The 21958-nt window shown below is 34.7% G+C and overlaps 1 protein-coding gene across 1 annotated transcript in view; it reads left to right on the top strand.

Annotated features, from left to right (window-relative positions):
* The first annotated feature begins 3704 nt into the window (after positions 1-3704).
* The window catches only part of LOC111513472 (lysosomal acid lipase/cholesteryl ester hydrolase), a 43686-nt gene continuing 25432 nt past the window's right edge, over positions 3705-21958 (top strand). The window contains exons 1-3 of the mRNA XM_074185206.1: positions 3705-3891; positions 18125-18305; positions 19735-19849. Of these exons, the coding sequence (XP_074041307.1) occupies positions 3748-3891; positions 18125-18305; positions 19735-19849 (440 nt within the window). The 5' untranslated portion in view covers positions 3705-3747. The remainder of the gene's footprint in view (positions 3892-18124; positions 18306-19734; positions 19850-21958) is intronic.

The following is a 21958-nucleotide window of genomic DNA, read 5'->3' as shown; positions in this document are numbered from 1 at the left end:
GCCCTAAGAGCGAAGCCTGTGCGAAAGTAGTGAATCACATTCGATTTGAATCACTGGAGATCAAATACATTCAGAAGTTTGTTTCACATAAATGCTGCTCCCAAAATGAAACAGTTTTTGAACAGTTAAGTTCGTGATGTACTGAGTTGAACCTCAAAACGATGAGCGTGTTTCTGATATGTACCGCTCTTGGTGGAATCAAATGTTTCAAGTCATTTGAACACTTCTCGTGAAAGTATAAAAGAGACAAATATCCAACCTTTCTTTGATGTTCCAAGCTATCAAGGTTGCAAGTGATGTTCGCGTCTTCAATCAGGCAGATGGCTCTTTTCTAGATGGAATCCAGCAACTTCAGGGATGTTTGGGGGCAGAGCTCCATAAATGAGAACAATACTGTAGAGAAGGTTTGATCTGAGTTTTATAAATCATCAAAAGTTGCTGAGGTGTGTACAGATTTGTGGTTTGGAACAGTGTTCCAAGCTTTTGAGAAGCGGCTATTGCAATTCCAGTGACAATATTTTGACAAGACATATTTGTGCCCAATTCAACCCCCAATAAACTTATCGAACCAGAAATTGGAATTATCTGACATGACATCATCATATCAGGTTTGGAGACATATATCTATTTGGAGAAAACCGATCTCTGTGTTTTTGAGGCATGGAAAGTAACCTGGTTACTTTCATCCCAATTCGATTTTTTTTTATTCGGTTTTTTCCAGTAAGTCATTGATATACAATGGAAAGGGGATAGGAGACAATATTTTACGCCACTGCCGGTAGGCGGTGCATCTGATAGATATCACTTTCACTGTATTCCGGAAAATTCAAAATATTCGAAAAAAAAGAAATTCAGTCTTGGATTCATCCGGCGATGAGACTGCAATGATACATTATCATATTGACTACTAGCGAGCCACCCTGATTCCGCACGGGTGCAATGCTGATATTCGATATATATATATATATATATATATATATATATATATATATATATATATATATATATATGTATATATATATATATACATATATACACAAATGGAGATTTTATCGAGTGTGCATGATACAAATCAAAAATGAAACAATTCGTGGACACAACACTCCAAAAAAAAGGGGGGCAAACTGCGGACACGTGTTTCTGGCTATTGGCCTCATCAGTGCGGTGCAGCCAAGTGTAAAGATGGGCAACACTTGTTTGCCGAAAGCAGGAAACAACACATACGCACGGAGTCAACAACAGAAGCCAACCGCACATATTATATAACTCCCATATATATATATATATATATATATATATATATATATATGCAGTCAAGCTGCTGGAAAATAATTCAATGAAAATAAAAAAATAAATAGATAAGTACTCTTTGATCATTCCCATATTGATTTCAATTCAAGAGCCACCGGTAGACAGCTGTTTCAGCCTATTGGGCATCGTCAGTACTGGGCAGGCGGTCCTCGATTGAAGACGAAATGAGAAAAACCAATAAAGTACTTGATAAAAATAGCTGCGTGAACGCAAGCGAAACATAAGTGGAACCACCTATTGGTGTGACACCCAAGTCAACTTGCCAAGTTTTTTATTTCAGTGTCGGTAGTTTGACCAACTAACCGACAACTGCGGTAGTAGAAATTTACGAAGCTAACCTGAAATGCCATCGGAAAACGAATCCACATGTTTCTAGGAATGATATGAAATCTAGAAAGGTTAATGCAGTCAATCAAGCTGCTGGAAAATAATTTCATGAAAATCAAGAAATAAATAGATAAGTACTCTTTGATCATTCCCGTATTGATTTCAATTTGAGAGCCACCCAAATTTCTGCTACCGCAGTTGTCGGTTGATCGGTCAAACCACCAACACTGACATAAAAAACTTGGCAAGTTGACTTGGGTGTCACACCTATAGGTATATATATATATATATATATATATATATATATATATATATATATATATATATATATATATATATATATATGTATTTTCTCCCCATAAGGATTATTTCCACAACGTTTCGGCAAAGTCTCATTTGCCATCTTCTGGTGATGTCTGGTTTTTTTCAACATGTGGGTCACATGTGGCCTAAGTGCGTGGGCTTACACTCACCCTCTCTACTCTACAGATACAGAGATTCATCATATATTCATTTGATTCCTTTGGATCTCCCTCTTACCACATACAAGCAACATCTGATGCTTCTGTGGTTTCTACGATGTTTATTTTATTCAACTGTATGTATCACTTTAGTTATTTCTTTCTGTGATTTGAATCTGAATAAATATTATTATTATTATTATTATGAAAACTTGGTTAGGACCTGTTTGCCAGATTGGCGTCCCACGCTTCTTTATATCAAAATATTTTTTTTTGTAAATAGATTTATTCTGATTTCAAATTATTGAATCATTGAATATGAAACTCCGCGGACAAATATCAAAAAAATTAAAAAGAATATCCGTATTTTGTGAAGGCAGATAATTTTGGTGTCAAAGAGTCCTGTTATTTACGTAGAGATCCAGCATTAGGCGTCATCTGGATAATTAGGATATTAGGACATATCATAGATTGCTATGCTATGTCCTAATTCACTGGCAAAACACGTATGTATATAAAGGACAATAAATTGATGATTCTACTTGATGATTGTCCTAGGGCTAGGGGACTCAGTACGTTCATCTGATAAAAACAAATTCAACAAGGAATGGTTATACAAATCAAAACTCAGAACTATCGAATCCGTTGATTTCCATTTTTTTTTTTCAGAAATCAAAAATAACATTTTTATGTCAGATATCGTAGAAATGAAATTCACAAGTTTTCCTATGAGTCATGTTTGACATTTTGCATAGGTCAAACTGAAGGAACATTTGGAGCACGCACTGAAAACTATTCATTTCCAAAAAAAAGGTTTGCAGCTTAACATTAAAATATTACTCAAATCATTGGTATCAGAGAGATTTCTACTACAAAGATAAATTATACTTCAGAATATGAAGCAGTTTACTTCGTCTCCAGGAGACGCCAACTTGGTTGATGAAACGCGCGTCTTCCAGACGCGCGAGTTCTGATTTCTGGGAAGAGAACTTGATTTGAATTTATTCTACGCCAGAGGCAGTTCTACCATTATTCACACTAAACTTCGAGTTCAATCTTATGATAAAATATTTCACAGCGATCTGTGGTATAATCATCATTCTCAATGAATATTACTGGAGTTTTGACCAAAACCTAACCGTTTTTTCCACACCAAGTGATCATCTTCAAGAGGAAGTTTGATCTTGATGATCACTTGGTCTCAGATCAAGAGGAAGATCAAACTTCCTTGATCTTCTTCTTGAAGATGATCACTTGGTGATAGAAACACGTGTCAAAGAGTTGAAATAACGGTTTGATGTTGAAGAAAACTCCAGTGATATTCATTACAACACCAAAGATTCCAGATAGTTCATCACAAGTATCATTTTCATCATCAAAATACCTACATTTTATTACGTTATTATTGCTATCGGTTTTCAATTATTCGGAAAACTTGTTTCCTACGATGATAACGGTGTGAGTTATTTATAATATTTTGTTCACATGCATTTTCGCGATATAACGAACCTCTAATGAAGTAAATAATGGTGTTTGATTCCAGTGCCGATAAGAAACCCCTTCCAATTACTCTAACGATCCTGATAAAATTGCTTCACTTGGATATAATATTTCCACAATTAGAGCAGGTTTTCATTACTGCAACAAAATGAAACAAATTGTTTTTGGTGTTTTCATATTCCTCTCGGTTTTCGTATATGTTTATACAATAAAAGTATGTGAAACGTTCATCCAATACGATGAGCCCAATAACAAACATTGTTATGATGATCCTGATTCGGAGTTGAATGTAGTGAGTATTCATCCCAATGAAATTCAATGTTTCCGTTCCAGGTTTTGAAATGAATTACATTTTCAGTTCATTTATGTTTATATTTCTTGGTCACTTCCATACCAATAGCCTTTTGAAAGTTGAAAGAAAATTGGTTCGAGATGTGAAATTATTTGAGACATCAATTGAAAAAATACAGGGTGCGGCACCCCATACGACACTGTCCCTCTAAACCGAACCACCACTTTTTCGAAATTTCTCCATTTCATTATTTATATAAGGCTGCAGAAGGAAATTATTTTGGAGTCTACAGGGTGGCTCAAAAAAGTGTGGAATATCCTGTATTTCTTCACACACGTCAGGAAAAAATGAAATGATTTCATACGACTATGTACCTAACTATAACTGTTCTCGAGTAACTGATTTTTCATGAAAATGTTAGGTACAAATAGAAACTAAATAACATTGAAATGTATAGAAATAATTCCTTCAGAATTGTGACCAAGTATGAAGTTTTTAGTGCCAATCATTTCGATAAAATCCGTTTCTTAATATTATACAGAATGTTCAGAAATCATTGTCACCTTTTTAGAATTGCGGAAAGTGATATTTTCATTTTTTATTTTTTCCGATTAATTTGGCCGTTATCTGATGGGGATCCATAATAATTCCATTAACTACCCTCACGACTTGATTTTCACAAACTTTATTTTCAAAAGTACAGGATGTAACTAAATAAGTGTGAAACATTCGAGGAGGTGATTCCTCATCGGAAAAAGATACGATATTTAATATAAAGAAATTTCATTGGAGCATCCCTTGTTAAGATTCAACCCCTTGAAGAGGGTACATAAAATTTGTATAACAATTATTTTCACAAGCACTAAAAAGGTTACAATATTGAAATTAACCTGACGTTTTATATTACCAAAAAGACAGTTAGCCAGAAATTTAATTGGTTTACCCCATAGTTGTAAGAGGTGGAAAACGCAACCCCTAAAATTTATTTCCAATGCAACTTTTTGTCTGATTATTTGTTTACCATTCAAGAATTTATTTCCGATAGCCTGTTTCATTCTGAACAAAAATGTCTCCAGGGTTTTTTGCCCAAAATAAACCAGTTTGCAGCAAAAAATTATTTTACGAACAACTACAGAGATACATCGTCATAAATGCGAAAATACGAAACTAATCTATGTAGTAGGTCGCTATTAGCGATAGTGACAATTAAATTGGTATGACGCTGTCAGTTTGTGAATTTTCGAAATTGAATTAATACTGATTGTATGTTGTCGTTCTGTTCTCAATTTGTTACTTTAATATTTCACTTGTTATTAAAATGGCATACACAAATGAGGAAATAGTTGATATGCATTACGTTTACGGTTTATCGCAGGAGAATGGGTTAGAATAAGCTTCTAGAAGATATGCTGAAATGTATCCTCAACGGCAGCATCCTTCATATAAAATATTTGCTGGACTTCATCAACGATTACAAGAATATGGTTCATTCGACAAAAGAACGCAGGAATGTGGTCGCCATCGAGAAGTACGAACACCACAGCTTGAGGAAGCAGTACTTAATTTGATAGAAGAACAACCTACTACCGGTACTAGAAAGACTGCTTTCCAGCTAAATGTTGATCATATGACGATATTTCGAATTTTGAAGGAACAACTCTCATCTTGCCATCTTACCATCTGCATCGAGTACAAGCACTAACGAATGTAGTTTTTGTCGGGACTAGAAGCCCACATATGGGCTGATGAAAACCCTCACGCTATTGTCGTAACTAACCATCAAGAACAGTTTTCTCTTAACGTGTGGCTCGGACTTATTGGGGATGATTTAATTGGGCCTCATTTTCTACCTCCTCGATTAAATGGTGAGGCATTCGATCAATTTTTAGGAGAAGTGCATCCAGTACTGCTGGAGGAGGTTTATTTGGGCATCAGAAGGGATATGTTTTTATGCATGATGGGGCTCTCGCCTATTTTAGTCAAGTAGCACGTCAGCATTCAACTGAAACATATGGTAATCAGTGGATAGGTCGAGGAGAACCACAGAACTGGCCCGCTTGATCCCCGGATCTCAATCCTCTCGATTTCTCTATTTGGGGCCATTTACAGCATTTGGTTTATCGTACTCCTGTTCGCGATGTAGAGGACTCGAAAAAACCGCATCATCGATGCGTACAGGGTAATCAGAGAGACTCCAGAAATATTTGAGCGAATACGTGGCTCAATGCGCCGACGTCTAGACGCATGCGTGATATCTGAAGATAGACATATTGAACAGTTACTATGATTTCTACATGTTGTGTGTTTCGTTATTGATGAATTAGTTTTGTTTATTACCCTTTAATCGTTTAATGCAGGTACTAACTATAAAATAACAATAAATCCAGTTCACATTTATGACGATGTATCTCTGTATTTGTTCGTAAAATAATTTTTTGCTGCGAACTGGTTCATTTTGGGCAAAAATCCCAAGAGACATTTTTTGTTCAGAGTGAAACAGGCTATCGGAAATAAATTTTTAAATGGTGAACAAATGATAAAACAAAAAGTTACTTTGAAAATAAATTTTAGGGGATGCGTTTTCCACCCTTCACAATCATGGGGTGAACCAAATAAATTACTGCATGAGTGTATTTTTGGTAGTACGAAACGTCAGGTCAATTTCAATATTGTAACTTTCTCAGTGCTTGTGAAAAGAATTATTATACAAATTTTTTCTACCCCCTTCAAGGGGCTGTATCTTAACAAGGGATGCACCAATGAAGTTTTTTTATATGAAAGATCCTATCTTTTTTTCGATAAGGAATCACTTTGTTGAATGTTTTACACTTATTCAGTTACACTCTGTATATCACCTATATTAGGACATGTTTCGCTATCACACTAGTTTTTTGCAATGAACGACATACCAGTAATCTTTGGTCTGAACTATATTATATCCAATTATCTTCCATTTCATTGGGAGGTTCTCTATACCAAACCTGAATAATTTTTCAGAACTTGGCTTTTTCAAATAGTACATTATTACCTAGCAGTTTTATTAAAAATCAATTACTGGAGAACGATTGAAATAAAATAATTCCTTCCTGGCCTATTCGAGTGTGGAACGGAATACTGGGTGTTCCATTCGGAAACACACAATTGCGATATGCCACAATTTATTGAGCCACCACGAGACTCCCAAATAATATCTTTTAGCAGCCTTGATCAATAAATTTATGATGAAATCAAGAACTTTTCGAAAAAATCAATGATTTGTTTTACAGGGACTATGTCGTATGGGGTGCACCATCCTAAATATTCTGCACATTCTTGACAATTACACTTGGTAGAGAGTGAGCCAACAAAAACTCATTTTTTCCTTTACACTTCTTGAATAAGTGTTTATGATATGCCCTTCATTTTCATGTTACCAGATCACATGAAAGTTGGAGAATGATGCAATACCATGTCATTCCTATCCATCATACATCTGTTATATTCACTCTTTTGAATATGACTTTTTAAAAAACACTTTATTTTCAATTACAGACTTTTCTGAATAACACACAAAAATATCGTTACAAAAACTACAATGAAAAATGGAACAGAATCTAAGTTGATACTAAACGAATTCTAAATTAGTTCTGACGATGATTTGACCTCGCAGGGTTCATTTATAATGTGTAGACAGCGGTGTCAGCAGGAGACGATGGGGAATAACAAAAGTATCACGTTCTGCTGACTCTGCTGACTCAAAGTCTTGGAAGTTGTTATCTTGGTAATCTGATACCGGTGAGATCGTCCTACTCACGATATAACAACTCCCCTTATCAAAGAAAAGTTGGTGCTTTGCAGTAACTTTTATTAAGAAAAAGTTTTTTCATTCAAACTCGTGGTTAGTTCGACATCTTCTTCAATAGGGTCTTCTAGACGGACGCTGGGTCTTCTTCTAGGAACGAATCTTGCCAGGGTTCTGGGTACTATTCTTGTTCTTGGTGGTCTCGGTGGTTTGTCGTTGCTTGAAGAGGTGATTCCGATCGCAATTGACTTCTTGCGACGGCACTTGCAGAAAATATACAAAATCACTAGTGCGATGATGAGAGCAATTGTAAAATACGTGAACCAAGAAATATGTTTGTTTACGAACGGTTCGTTGATGAGTTTGTTCAATCCATCTAAGTATTGGTTCAACTTGTGTTCGGCGATGATGAGATCGTTGACATTTATTTTATTTAATTTCAGGGGTTTCAGCTCCGGGAGTTTTGATTTTTCCGGGAGGTGATCACAGCATCGATATGGTATCTGGACTGCATGTTTGTTGTAAGTTACGTTCTGGTATCTTTCAACGAAATATTTGGAATGAACTCTCGTGTTTCCAATAAAGGCGTTGCATTCAGGCTGAAGTTTCAGGAGAGTATTGGTTTCGATGATTTTTGTGATTACTTCTCTGCCAATACAGTTTATGGTGATCGGTAGAGGATCGGATATTGATATCAACCACAGATTTTGAGAAATCACTTGAACGTTGTAGTCCTTTACGTAGATCACTGTTGATTTACAATTTTCAGGCAATTGCAGAGTTTGTTTGAGGGGCTGGGCTTCAGAAATAGCGTTGCTGTCTATCGGGTATGAAAGCACTTCTGCACAAATTTTCAAGTCGGTTTTGATCACTTTACAATTATCTAAATTTTGAAAAAAAGTGTACAACATTGAATTGTCGTCTCGCGCAATAAATTTTTGAAATGTTAATAATATATGGTGAAGTCCTGTTCGAGCATCCAAGATTGGTATTGGATATAAACGAAAAAGTGTGTACGTTTCAGGCTCGACTAGGGGAATATTTAAAACAAATACTACTTTATTGTCTGTTTGATATGCTTGCAATTCAATAAGGTCTAGGTATTGGGGGATATCTCCAATACTGACGTATAATGTTAAATTATTTTTGTTCAATGTTTGTGATACTTCTTGAAGTGAATAAAGTAAATCACTTGATGTTATGATTGAACCATGAATTATTTTCAATAGAGCGAAAGTGATTGAATTGATAATATCACCAATAATAGTTTCAAGGAATAGGTAGTTTTCCATGAGTGATTGGCATATCTCTAGAGTTTTTATTTGAGCTTCGTAAAATGTCATTTCGTCAGATATTTCCATTAATGATTTTTCGATTTTTTTTATGTCTTGATTGAAAGTCTCTTCATCAACTTGTAGCTTTTGAATTGTTGAATTGAAGTTTTTGATCACCGAGGTGGTTACAGATATTTGATTTTTTAATAGATTTTCAATCTGATGTTCGTCTTGGCTTATTTTATTGATACAATCCGTGAAATATTCTCCATCGGATGCGTCAAGGTTTCCAATTATTGCTTTCCAAAAAGTTCCTACACCATTTATTAAACCACGTTTTGTTCTTTTTTCGAATTTTTCTGTGTCCGTGAAGATATCTTTAAACTTTACTTGTAGTGAGTCTGATATTTGGCTTAAAAGACTGGTATGTGTTTTTATTTGAGCTTTGAAAGCTAGTATTCTAGGCTCGTCTCTGTCGAGAAAATAATGTTTATGGACGTTTTCGGAAACTGTCCTTCCAAATCTGATTTTGGACTTTTCTTTTTGTCTTTCGATTTTTGCTCTGGCCAATTTATAGAAATAAGTTATGCGGTTACTGAGATCTCTAACATATTTTGAAATATCCTAAGTGGTGTACCGTAGTGTTGAAAGTGAAGAAGAAGGGTATTCACGACTGATTTCGAGGATTTGTCTTCTATGGCGTATGCTTGTGTGAATTTAGTCAATTCGTCTCTTATTGTCAAAGCGTAGTATTTTGTGGGAATTTCGAAAATGTCTACATTGATACGTTCAAAAGGGGTTTTTGGTGTTTCAGTTATGATGAGAGGTGTACTGAGGTTTTTTCGGCAACTTTTGACTTTTTGACAAAATTCGCATTTTTTCACGAAATTTTTGGATAATGAATCGGAACTGTGGCAACTTTGTGAGTTTATGATTGAACTGAACCTGAGAAGATTCCTGTATAGCCTCCAACCATACTTGCCAGAATGGATTATTCATCACTTTGAATTGAATGATGAAAATCGAGAGGAAATTGAAGATGGTCACGAAAATGATGATTCTGAGGAAGAAGTTATTTTAGATAGTCTGTATGTTCCTGTAAATCATAAATCATGTCAAATAAAAAACTTTGTATTATTTTCATGTTTTATTTATTTAAATCTCATGAAATACAATAGAAAATGATTACAAAACAATAAATATGATAAAAAATACAATACATGATATAAGTCAGTTACAAATAAAGAAAAAAGATCATAAAACAGTACATGATAGAGTGAAAAAAAGTGTCAATATCTGCTATGAACTGAACCATCCAATGCATTGTATGTTAAAACTGTATCATGCAAAATTAATGCATATACTTTAGTGTTGTCTGGAAACTTGGTCTTTCTCGTCTCAAACTCAATCTTTATATCAATAGTTGATGATTTTGTTGCATTCGGTTGATGGGAACAATTGATGAAGAATAGTGGATTCTCTCTAAATTGTCCAATGTCCATCAGAGGTTCACTCATATCTTTATCATAATATCTTCGCTGGAAACTCTCAAAAGCATAATAAGCAGGAGCATCAAGTTTTTTATCGAAATTCAAATTCCAACGCTCATATGGATAAACTTCAGAATTCAAGTATACTCGAATACTATCGATATCAGCAGTTGTGAATTTTGTAATATCCTGTGTTCTATCTTCATATGTGCTAGTACTTTGGAATGCGATGATGACAAAACGAGGAGTTTCCAATGCGTTAGTTGTTTTGATGACCCATATGTCTGAAGAAGTCCCACGTAATAATGGTAGTTCATAGAGGTCCCACATACGATACGCCAACTTGATTTTGGCATTCAGACCGCTTTTGTTTATTCTACTCAAAAGTTTTAGCTTGTGTTTATCATCTGGTACAATATGTCTTATTTTCCATTCGATTTTATTTATTTCCAAATCAGCATCAACCTCACCTATATATGAGTTTTTGATTGATCGAGCGATAATCAAAATCAATTCATGTTTGGCATTCAAGATACTTTTGTTGTAATCTTCAGCAAAACCCATCAAATATTTCAGTGGTAGTTTTCCACTAAAAACATGACTGTTTGTATCCAAGATATCTTGCTTCAATTGTGAAAGTCCCCAACCAGATGTCAATAATGTGTTAGCATGAGATTGTCCAAATGATATCATGGTTTTCATTGTAGATGTTATCCCAGGTTTTCTAACAACAGCCACTTGTTCAACACCCATTTTATAACAAATTTCGTCAAAGAGAAATGCAATTGCATTATTCGAGAGATAGCATGATTTCGCTACATCTTTGGGGGTGAATTTACCTTCTATGTAAATGAAGCTCTGCAATATCTAGTATAACATCTTGATTATTGATTGCAATTCTGATTTCCTCCGAATTCCTGAATAGCGGTGATCCATAGGGCTTATATGTGTGCTCATGTAAACTTATGAGAGAATGATCGAGCACTGGTTCATTGAATATATTCAACTTTTCACTGTTTGTTTCGAGCACCATTGTTATTTTCTCACTTTCAATCCAATCGATTTCAAAAATTTAAGATCACTCACAGACAGAGCGTTATGTGCTAACTGTTTAGCATACACTTGTGGAATGAGCTTCTTTTTATGCACACCTTTCTTTTTGATAGTGCAACTCGTTTGGGATTGTTCAATGCGATTTTGTCTATTATAAATGAAACCCATAACAACAGTTATTCGAATTTCTTCAATTCCAAAATTATGAAAATCTCTTCTTCACTTCCAAAATCAATAAGGTTATTTTTTTCATCCAAAATACGCACTGAAATGTTGTGAATTAATTGACGACCTTCTGGACTGACAGGCATACATATAATACTGTGTGGTTCTTTAGTAAGATTGTAGTCAGGTTCAACATCAATGTCGAATGAGAAAAGAATGTGGGATTCTTCACCATTTATATATGAACCAGATATTATATTGCAATTTAAGCGGATAAGTCTCTCAGTTGTAATGTTTATTGGTAATGATGATTCATGTATCTGATTTGGTGGAAATATTCCATGAACGAACCCCATCATTTCTGCTATAGAATTTGGATGTGTCAGATCAATTTCATATTTGGATCGCATTTCACATTTGAATGTATTATTATTGGCGTGTAGATGGAAAATATCATCTGCAACGACATCATTTGGTTTTTTATCATGAAACAATCTGAACATGATATGTTTCTGTATGACGGCATTGATCTCTTCTATTTCATAAGCGCCACATGGAATTTCAATTGTCAACTTTTGGGGTATCGATGAGTTGTCATTACTGATTCTAAAACTAACCAAGTTATTAGCTTCAGTTATATTATTGATTGTATTGCATCCATAGAATCCCAAAAGTCCTAATCCATAACGACTTTTCCTATACAATTCAATTGGTGGAAAAAAATCCGCACTCAAGACACTTGTCCCGACAGCTTGTAGCTCGAACTTTCGTGACATGACTGATGAATATTTTGAAACACATTTCAATTTATTATTGTTCACAGCAACAGCACATTTGAGACAATTTACACTTTTTGGAAGGTGTTGTATTGTAATAAGTATCATTTTTATTGATACCAATATTCACATCCTCTATATTACAAATACAACACATAGATTTTCGAGGTATAGGACCATCATTAACATCCGAATCTGAATTTTGATCGTGGTGGTGCTCATAACAATATCTGTTTCATTATATCGATGTCATCTTGCAGATGCTTAGGCAACTTTTCCCAAACATATGCAATCTCATGTGCAACACATGCAAGTATCACTTCCTCAGGCATATTTGCAAGCATCACTTTATCCATTTTTTTCAAGGTACCATATTTTGAAAACATTCTAAGTAAAAACCCCATTCCCTTGATAGCCTCCCGATCCAGTTTTGGTGTTCAAACCATTTTTATTTGGAAAATTATTTAGAGAGAAACTGCAAGCACAAGTGACCACAGAGAACTGTATTAAATCACTAATAGATCGCGTTGGTCTGCTGTTGACATGCGATATGCACAATCACAAACATTTAAGAAAGTGTTCAAAAATATTTGATCACCTTCGAATTCGTGCACTATTGAAAATATTTCTGATAACTTGTATGGTTCGATTGCTTCTGGTTCTGGTTGGTTTTGAGGCATTTTGATTTATCTTAACAAATTTTTGGTGTCAAAATTTGAATGATCGAACAGTACTTATTTACTATTTACAATAATCAATCAGTACGATTATTGATTTTGAAAAGAATTGAAGTGATGGTAAATAGATTGCAAAATAAATCGAGACAAGTCAATATCGACTTACAGTATTACAATCTTCATTCCGATTCGTCGTGTTCTCGAAGTCGTCCAGCCAGGGGCTTCACCAGGTGTTCCTTCCGCTGCTTCCTCGAGTGATGACTCCTCAGGTGTTGTTGGTTCTTTCTCTGTTGAGGGATTAGAATCCGCCGCTACTAGTTAGGGTTTCCTTGTTCTAGCAACGTTGTCAGATCCTACAACGACTGCGCCAATTGTTATATTCACTCTTTTGAATATGACTTTTTGAAAAACACTTTATTTTCAATTACAGACTTTTCTGAATAACACACAAAAATATCGCAAGGTCCATTTATAATGTGTAGACAGCGGTGTCAGCAGGAGACGATGGGGAATAACAAAAGTATTACGTTCTGCTGACTCTGCCGACTCAAAGTCTTGGAAGTTGTTATCTTGGTAATCTGATACCGGTGAGATCGTCCTACTCACGATAGGTGGAACAACAATCCCTCGTTTAAACTGTTTTGATATGAGTATTAAGTGAGCATGAAAATAACCGCCACACAACCAAATGTCTATAGAGTTTATAGAAATTTCAAATCCCGTCCATCATAAGTGAATAATTTCGTTGTAGTTGATGCTGTTAGGCAGTGGAATGATACATCTTTTTCATATTCATTTTTCATGTACGCTATTCCATTGGCGTACATGAAAGTGGAAAATTTGGCATCTATTTCAAACACTCAGTGTTGTATGATTTGATACAACAAATCCCATGAGACTCTTTATACTGTTGTATACAGTGAGTTTTAAAAATATGGAACATTCGCATTGATAATTATACATTTCTCGGAATCCAACACCCAAAATTGGTTTCATTTACGAAATTTGATTGGAAATGATCAATAATTTATATGGAAAGCCCTTTTTAAAGTATCATTCACTTGCGCAGTTCAGCTGATCCAATCAAGCATACCTGAGATGCTTTAATTTTTTGCTAAAAGAGGATGACTACCTGATAGTTTTTGAATTGATACTTTGATACCAAAAGAATCTGAATTAACGATGAAACCTTTGCGTTTTGATTAGTGTTGTTATTAGTGAATTATATTTACTTTGTGAATTGATATGGCTACTTTAGTTTCCTCTGGTGGATTCGCAAATGATGAAAGTTTCAAAATCATAGATATATAAATTGTAGAAGTTATCATTTTTTTTTTTTAATTGAAGATATTGAAAAAATTAATTCTTATCATAATAGGCTTTGACTTTGATGTTCCTAAATTTGAGTTTTCATTTGTTACACTCAATGACATTTTGTTATTGTTCAAGTCATTGAATTTTTGGCGAAAAATGGCTTTCACGAATGAATAAAAAAGAGATATGTTACAAATTTAATACAAATACGATAGAAAAAGTGTTGGGACATCGAAAATGTATTTAAACTTATATCCCAAAAGACGACAACCATATCGAAATATGTTCAAGTTATTGAATCAAAATCTCACCAAGTTTGGTTCATTTGAAAAGCCGAGAAAAAATACGGAGCCAGAATAGTCCAGGAAAGTAAAGAAAATTTGATAAATGGGGTATGTTTGAAGTAAGTTAGACATTGTGTCCTTTTCAATGAAAATTAGTAATTTGCAGATAAACATGAACACGGGAAAATCTACACGTCAAATTTCCTCCGAAATGAATATTTGTCACACAAATGCTTGGAAACATCTCAAAAAAGGCGGTTCAAAATGTTACAAAATACACATATCTCAAAAATTGCATATAGGTGATTCCAAAAGGCCATTTAAATTTTGTAATTGGCTAATAAGAGGACCAGATATTTCTGTTTTCCTGGAAAATGTAATTTGAACAGATGAAAACAATTTTACGAATTGTGAGATATTCAACCAACATAACGAACACATTTGGAGCATAAACAACCCCAGGTAGTTCCAAGAAATTCGACTTCAAGTGCGAGTTTGTACTAACGTGTGGGCAGGAATTCTCTTGGGTCCTCATTTATTTGACGGAATTCTGAATGGAGAAACCTAACACTATTTTTTGATGTCGATTTTCGATCTACCTTTGGCTAACTATAACAACACTCGATTTCAACATGATTGTGCTGCACTGCACACTACCAGACGAGTATCTGATTACCTGACTGTGAGTATTGGTGATAAATGAATAGGGGATAATGGGCCGGTGAGGTGGCCATCAAGGTCTCCAGACTTGAGTGTTATGGATACATTCTTATGGGGTACACAGACAAATAGAATTTATGGTCAGAGAGAATATCAAAATATAGAGGACCTCAACACAGAATTGCTAGAGAATTCGGAGAGGAGGAGGAAAATTAATCGTGCAGTGAATAGTATTCGAAGAAGGGCACAGTTGGGTTATCATGAACAAGGTCAGCATTTTGAGCATTTGCTATGATTTACTTTTGTCTTTACATTTTAGTTAATTTTGTTATTTGTTCAAAGTTCTATTTTCATTGAAAAGGACACAATGTCTTATTTATCTCATACACACCTCATTTATCAAATTTTCATTATTGATTCTGTCTCCGTATTTTTTCATTGGCTTTTCAAAGGAACCAAACTCGGTGAGATTTTGATCCAATAACTTGAACATAGCTCGATATGGTTGTTGTCTTTCGGGATACAAGTTTAAATACAATTCTAATGTCCTAATACTATTCCTATCGTATTTGTAATAAATTTGTATCATATCTCTTTTTTCTTAATTCGTGAAAGCCAGTTTTCGCCAAAAATTTAATGACTTGTTCAATAACAAAATGTCATTGAGTGTAACAAATTGAAATTGAACAATTGAAATTAGGAAATATCGAAGTTAAAGTTCATTATGATTATTTTTTTTCAATATCTCCAATTTTTCAAAAAAAAAAGAAAATTTATGATACATCATTGAGAAGGTAAAATCTGGTTCTATTCAAAACAGAAAGAATCCATTCTACTGCCCATGAGAAAAAATAAAGTTGATGATGGTGGCTGGAACACGAAACGTCGCATAGCCAATCTGAAAACACCATTATGTGTCAGGGAAAAAGTGGCAATGTGTTAGTGCAATTTATTTTCGAATCCTTTGAAAAATAAAGCAAGACAAATATAAAAACCATTTTTCCAAAATTTCTCTTTTTTCCGGATATCTCCGGATATACTTTGAATTTCAGAACTTTCTCAACGGAATATCTTCAGTCAGGAAAATGCGCAACTTTGCCCCTAATTCAACCATCTTCGTATCTCTCATAGTTTCCGAGATCTTATGGTGAGGATCGAATTTGAATCAGCCGCATTGGAAATGTTGATGAAACGAAATATTATTATTTTGCGTCTGCTCTCTTATCATTGCGAACCTAATCCCATTAGAACTGTTTTTATAAACTACACCTCACGATTTGATCTCCACAAATTTGATTTGAAGAAATGTATCACGACATGTTCCACTAACACAGTAGCTTTTAGTGAATTAGGTACCTAATTTACTACGAATACGAAGATTGTGTACATAAAATCGTAAGGTGTAGTTTATGAAATTACTAGGGATCTTTATCATAACAGCTGAATCAATAAAAAAATCCATAGAAATGATTTGGGCACAAGTAAAGGGTATCAACACGACATGACACCAAAAATAAAAATGTCAGAAAACTCTTTGAGGAGAAATTTCGATTTCCAAAAATGACGAAAATGTGCTGGATATATTCGAAAAAATTAGGACATGTGGATATTAGACCATTTAGTTAAGGAAATTTGATAGAGAAACATCAGATTCATCTGATTGTAACACACCGTATTTTTTGCTTACAACTGATATATTCTCATTGAGGCATAGTTATTGTTATTATGAAAATATTGGTTGTATATGATTAAATGAATATACTCGTAGTTGTACATGAAGTTAGTGTGCATACCTGGAGACTGGATATAAATCAAATTATCTACAAGAACAATTCGTTCAAGCCAGTATCAACTCACCTTCGCTGAAGGTTAATGGACTGACACCTATCAGAAAACAACTACTTCCCTCATAAGAAAAGATACTCTGAAAAAAATCGATTTTCAATTATTGGAAATCCTCGACTTTATGTCGATGATAGACACAATCTTTCATTGACGAGTGGCCAAACAGCCCAAAACCGGTCTGCAAATGTGTTCCAATAATTGAAAATCGATTCCGGCAGTTGTATCGCCAAGAGCATATGCAGGAACAATACCATTGAGTCGATGCTGCTATCAGAGCACCACGTCTCTGACAAATACAAAATGTCTATATTTTTTGTTACTGCAATGAATTTCAGTTCATCAATTTTATAAGCTAGTGACCTTACATTATTATGCAAAATATTAAAATTTTTGATTTTTTGGAAGGTAAGGAAAATAACAAATTAAAATTCGTCTCCATTATATTGTCTTTTTGAGGTCCGATAGACACTATCTTGCACTGAAGAGTGGCCAAATAGCCGAAACCGGTCTGCAAGTGTGTTCCATCAATTCCTCCAATAGCATAATATGCAGAAATAACTCCAGTGGATAACCTAGCACTGACTCCTGTCGGATATAATCCAACGCCCTTCGTGATATTAGCCAGAGAAGTAGTTGTTTTCTGATAGTTGTCAGTCCATCAATCTACAGTGTAGGTAAATTGAGACTGGCCTGAACGAATTGTTCTTGTAGATAATTCGATACTCGTAGTTATTGGTTTTACGAACCGAACGTTCATTAAATCTTTTGTTTGTGATCTACTTGCCATACAAAAACGACTATTTGTTTGTCACCTTTCCCGTACGTATTTCATCATTGTACATTCACCGTACTATATTCTCACCACTGTATTCATATATATCTTAAGTTAATGCTTTCGAATTTTTTATTTTCAGACTCAGATCGCCAAGAGGAGAAACTACAATGTTGAAGAACATTTCGTTACTACAACAGATGGATACATATTGTTTCTAGCTAGAATCTATAAGAATCAAAATAATAACTCTCCGATTATTCTTGGACACACGATGCTTCAGCCTTGTGTCAGTTGGGTGAATAGACCAGAGAAGTCTCTAGGTTAGCTTGAATCAATGTATATTATATATTTCTACAACAGCGAAACCAGACAGTTGTTTATTGTCAAAATGTTCGGACATATCGAAATGAATATGTTTTTATATCGACTGCAAATACTTCATTTTTGATTTGAGATTCCATGCAGCATGTTTCTATAAGTATCCATTCTAAAATTGATAGGTAGGTGTGGGACAGTCGTCGCGATGACGAGAAGTATAAGATATTGAAACGTTAATAACTATCTGGAATAATTTCAAAATACAGGTAGTGCAGACCTGTTATAGCATCAAAGTCGTCTGAGTGAATGCATGTTATTATGGTTTAGTTTGCTAAACCATTGCCTGTTATTTTGATGCAACCGGTCAGTTCGTCGAAATATTTTGTTATGCATAACAATAAAACCCATCAAGTAATGTCTTATTCTTCTTCTGGAGAATAACATGCATTTTAATTGACCTAGAAGCTGTAGTGTTTTGCAGAAAAAACTCCATAAGCAAGCTCAGCTCACCTCTACATCAAAGCAACTGAAGGCAGCGATTTGATGTTTATTCCATGAGCTAATATAGATGATATAGAATCCGGACATTTGAAATGTTTACGGTCTCAATCAATGAAAAAGTCATCATCGATGAAAATAAGGCTTTTCTAATAACTACAATTACGAATTTTGTTCGGGGGATTTGCTGCCACATTGCTACCAAATTTGATGACTTTGAATTCAATGCTGCTACTATTATGGACTAACAATATTCAGGAATTGAAAGTGTCTCCTTTCTTTCAATCAGTATTTCAGCTAGCACTTCTCAACATTAACCTACACCGATACCCTGAATATAACGAGGCCACTTCTAGAAGCCAGTACATCTGCAATGTATAATACCCCTCTGCCATCATCAGGCTCAGTACTCGTTTCTTCAATAGAGTCTGGTCACAACTTCCAAATGATTAGTTGTGAGTGAATCAACCAAGGAGACTATGATAAAGTTATGGTTATTCAGGATATAGTTTCTAATACCATATAATTTTGACGAGTCTTTTGATTCCCTTTTATGAATGATAGATCATTTCTGATAGCGTCTGTTTAATATTTTCACGTCAAGCTCGCTCACAGATAACGACGCATCAACTAAGTTCAACTGAGACGATTACTCCTGTGCTAGATTGTTGAATCGAGTTCTCTCATGGTCACCCATATTCTGAAATATTGTCACGAATGTTTTCACTTATTCTTTTAGTGAATTTATAATTTTCTAGATTGAGTTTCACGCTTTCTCAATTTTTCGTCTACCAATAAAACACTCAAGTATAACTGCAGCAATATTCATACATAAACTCATTCACAAACTTTTGTGGAGTGATATAGGCACGTTATCCTGCATTTACCCTTACAAATATAATTTCAAGTTTCGATTATTACCTTGTTTTTCAGCATTTTTTCTTGCTGACCAAGGATTTGAAGTATGGATCCCGAGCTTTCGAGCTAGTCAATATAGTTTGCGCCACAAAACGTTAACTATCAATGATGACGATTTCTGGAAATTCAGGTGAGTTATTATTGAATTCGAAGTGTTTGAGAGTCCAACTTTGCGGTACGGAAGATTGAACGACGAGTACACAAAATGTTACAACTTTTACATCTAACTTACAACTTTAGTATTGACCTTGGTGTAGTTTCGAACGTTCTTTTATTGGTAACACTATTTTATAGATGAAGCTCAAGTCCGGAAGTTATGAGTAGCTACAAATCTCGTTAGAAAAAACTAGAGATTCGTTAAGTTTGACGATAGTCTTGTCACGAAGTGTTCTGGCGATGCATTGAATCTATTGGAGCCTCTGGAGACACCCTACATTTTGTTTTATAAGAGAGAGGACATTGGTAGATCAAGATCTTCAGATGATGTGGTGCTGCAGGTTTCTCCGGGTTTTCCTGCAGCTGAAAAAGCAAATGTGTCACTGGAATCAATGAAGTCGCCCCGGAGCGCCAATTAATTTTTATTGTTGTTTTTATTTTTATCGTTGTTTTAATAACATTTTAAACCTGAATAATAAAAAAAATTGATAATGAAATCTAATGAACGAAATATCGCATTGCACATTTATATCAGACTACAACAAATATGAAACAGTATATATAATTCCTATATCATTTTCTATATCATTAGAAATGGAGGCGAAAGAGCCAAAGAACGGAATCCGACAACCCTAGATTCTGGTGAATATTTCAAAAACAACCACTGATATTCTCAATCGGAAAAGAGATTATTCCAGTTCCAAATAGAAAACTTTCGTTCAATTCCACCGACATTGTAGGTCCTATTGTCTCCGTGATAGCAATAGTGGGATGATCTGGAAAAACGGCCTGTATATTGCTCATACTCATTCAAATTTTCACGTCGCTTTTGCGTTTAGAAAATTAGACAACGCTATCTACATCGAACAATACGTTGTTTCTAATTAGGTTGAACTCAATACTTTTATCGGTTTAAACCAACCTTTTATTATTTGTTTACATATTTTTTTGTCAGCTATTGTTTTCACTTAGCGTATGAGTTGTTTTTGATGTAATGAAAAACGAAATAAATTCGTTCAGAAATATTTTATAATATGAGTATTTTTCTGATTCATACAGGGCAAAGATATTATTCTCAATTTTCTGAAAAGTGGTTGGCAGTGTGCGTCGAATGGAGCTCCAGCTATAATTCTCATGGCATTTTTCTGCATACGAAAAGCTCTGATCGCGTAACTAGATCTACTTTAACTGGCGAAGTAGAAACATCTGTATCAAGAGTATTTTACAGAGATGGTCAATATGTGATTCCCATCGAAGCTCATCTCATCTATACTTTACTCATCTATAATTATACTGGTATTAGAAGATATAGTTATTTTCTTGAGTTTTTTCCCTGTTAAGTTCCAGTTTGTTGGATATAAACCAGTATTCTGCTTTGTCTTCGGTATCTTTGGCATTTACAAGTAAATTTGAGATATCAGAATTTGATTGAAACATTGTGGTGTCGTCGGTAAAGCAGATAACTGTACTGGGTAAAAGGTACTAGAATAAATCATTCATATAGATTACAAAAAGGGATGGACCCAAGATGGATCCTTGAGGTATTCCATTATTTATATACCTTTCATCTGATAAATATGTATACCGCCTGCTTTGTGAATGAGAGATAAGACTGGAAATATTTTGAAGCTGATCTTCTGATATCATAAAAGTCAAGTTTCTTTATTAGTAAATGATGGTTTACACAGTCAAAAGCTTTGAAGTGAGCCAATCCTGGAAGATTCTGCCAGAAGGCCTTGAATCTTCTTGCCATCCAGGTGTTTAATCTTTGTTTGGCAAAGCCTGAAGCAATGCCAATGACTTGTTCTGCTTCCAGCATTCTCCTTTGCAAGGGAGTCACCAGTCTCATTGTCTTCCAGCATAGTATGGCCAGGAATCCAGACCAGAGACAATCTGTTAAGTCTTCCTATCGGGAAGAGTCTTTTTTGGCAATTTGCTACCAATTTAGACGTTTTTCGATAAGAGCCAAGAGCTTCCAACGCCGCTTGACTGTCCAAAATATTTGTATTGACTTGTGTATGGGGTTGGATCCTACCAATCCCTTCGCACATAATTCAATTCATAAATATAGTCGCATAGGTTA

The sequence above is a fragment of the Leptinotarsa decemlineata genome, unplaced genomic scaffold (assembly GCF_025532065.1).
Source record: "Leptinotarsa decemlineata unplaced genomic scaffold, Ldec_3_MD MMD2_tig00026369_RagTag_RagTag, whole genome shotgun sequence".
Taxonomy (NCBI): Eukaryota; Metazoa; Arthropoda; class Insecta; order Coleoptera; family Chrysomelidae; genus Leptinotarsa; species Leptinotarsa decemlineata.
This window is presented reverse-complemented; position numbering and strand designations above follow the sequence as displayed.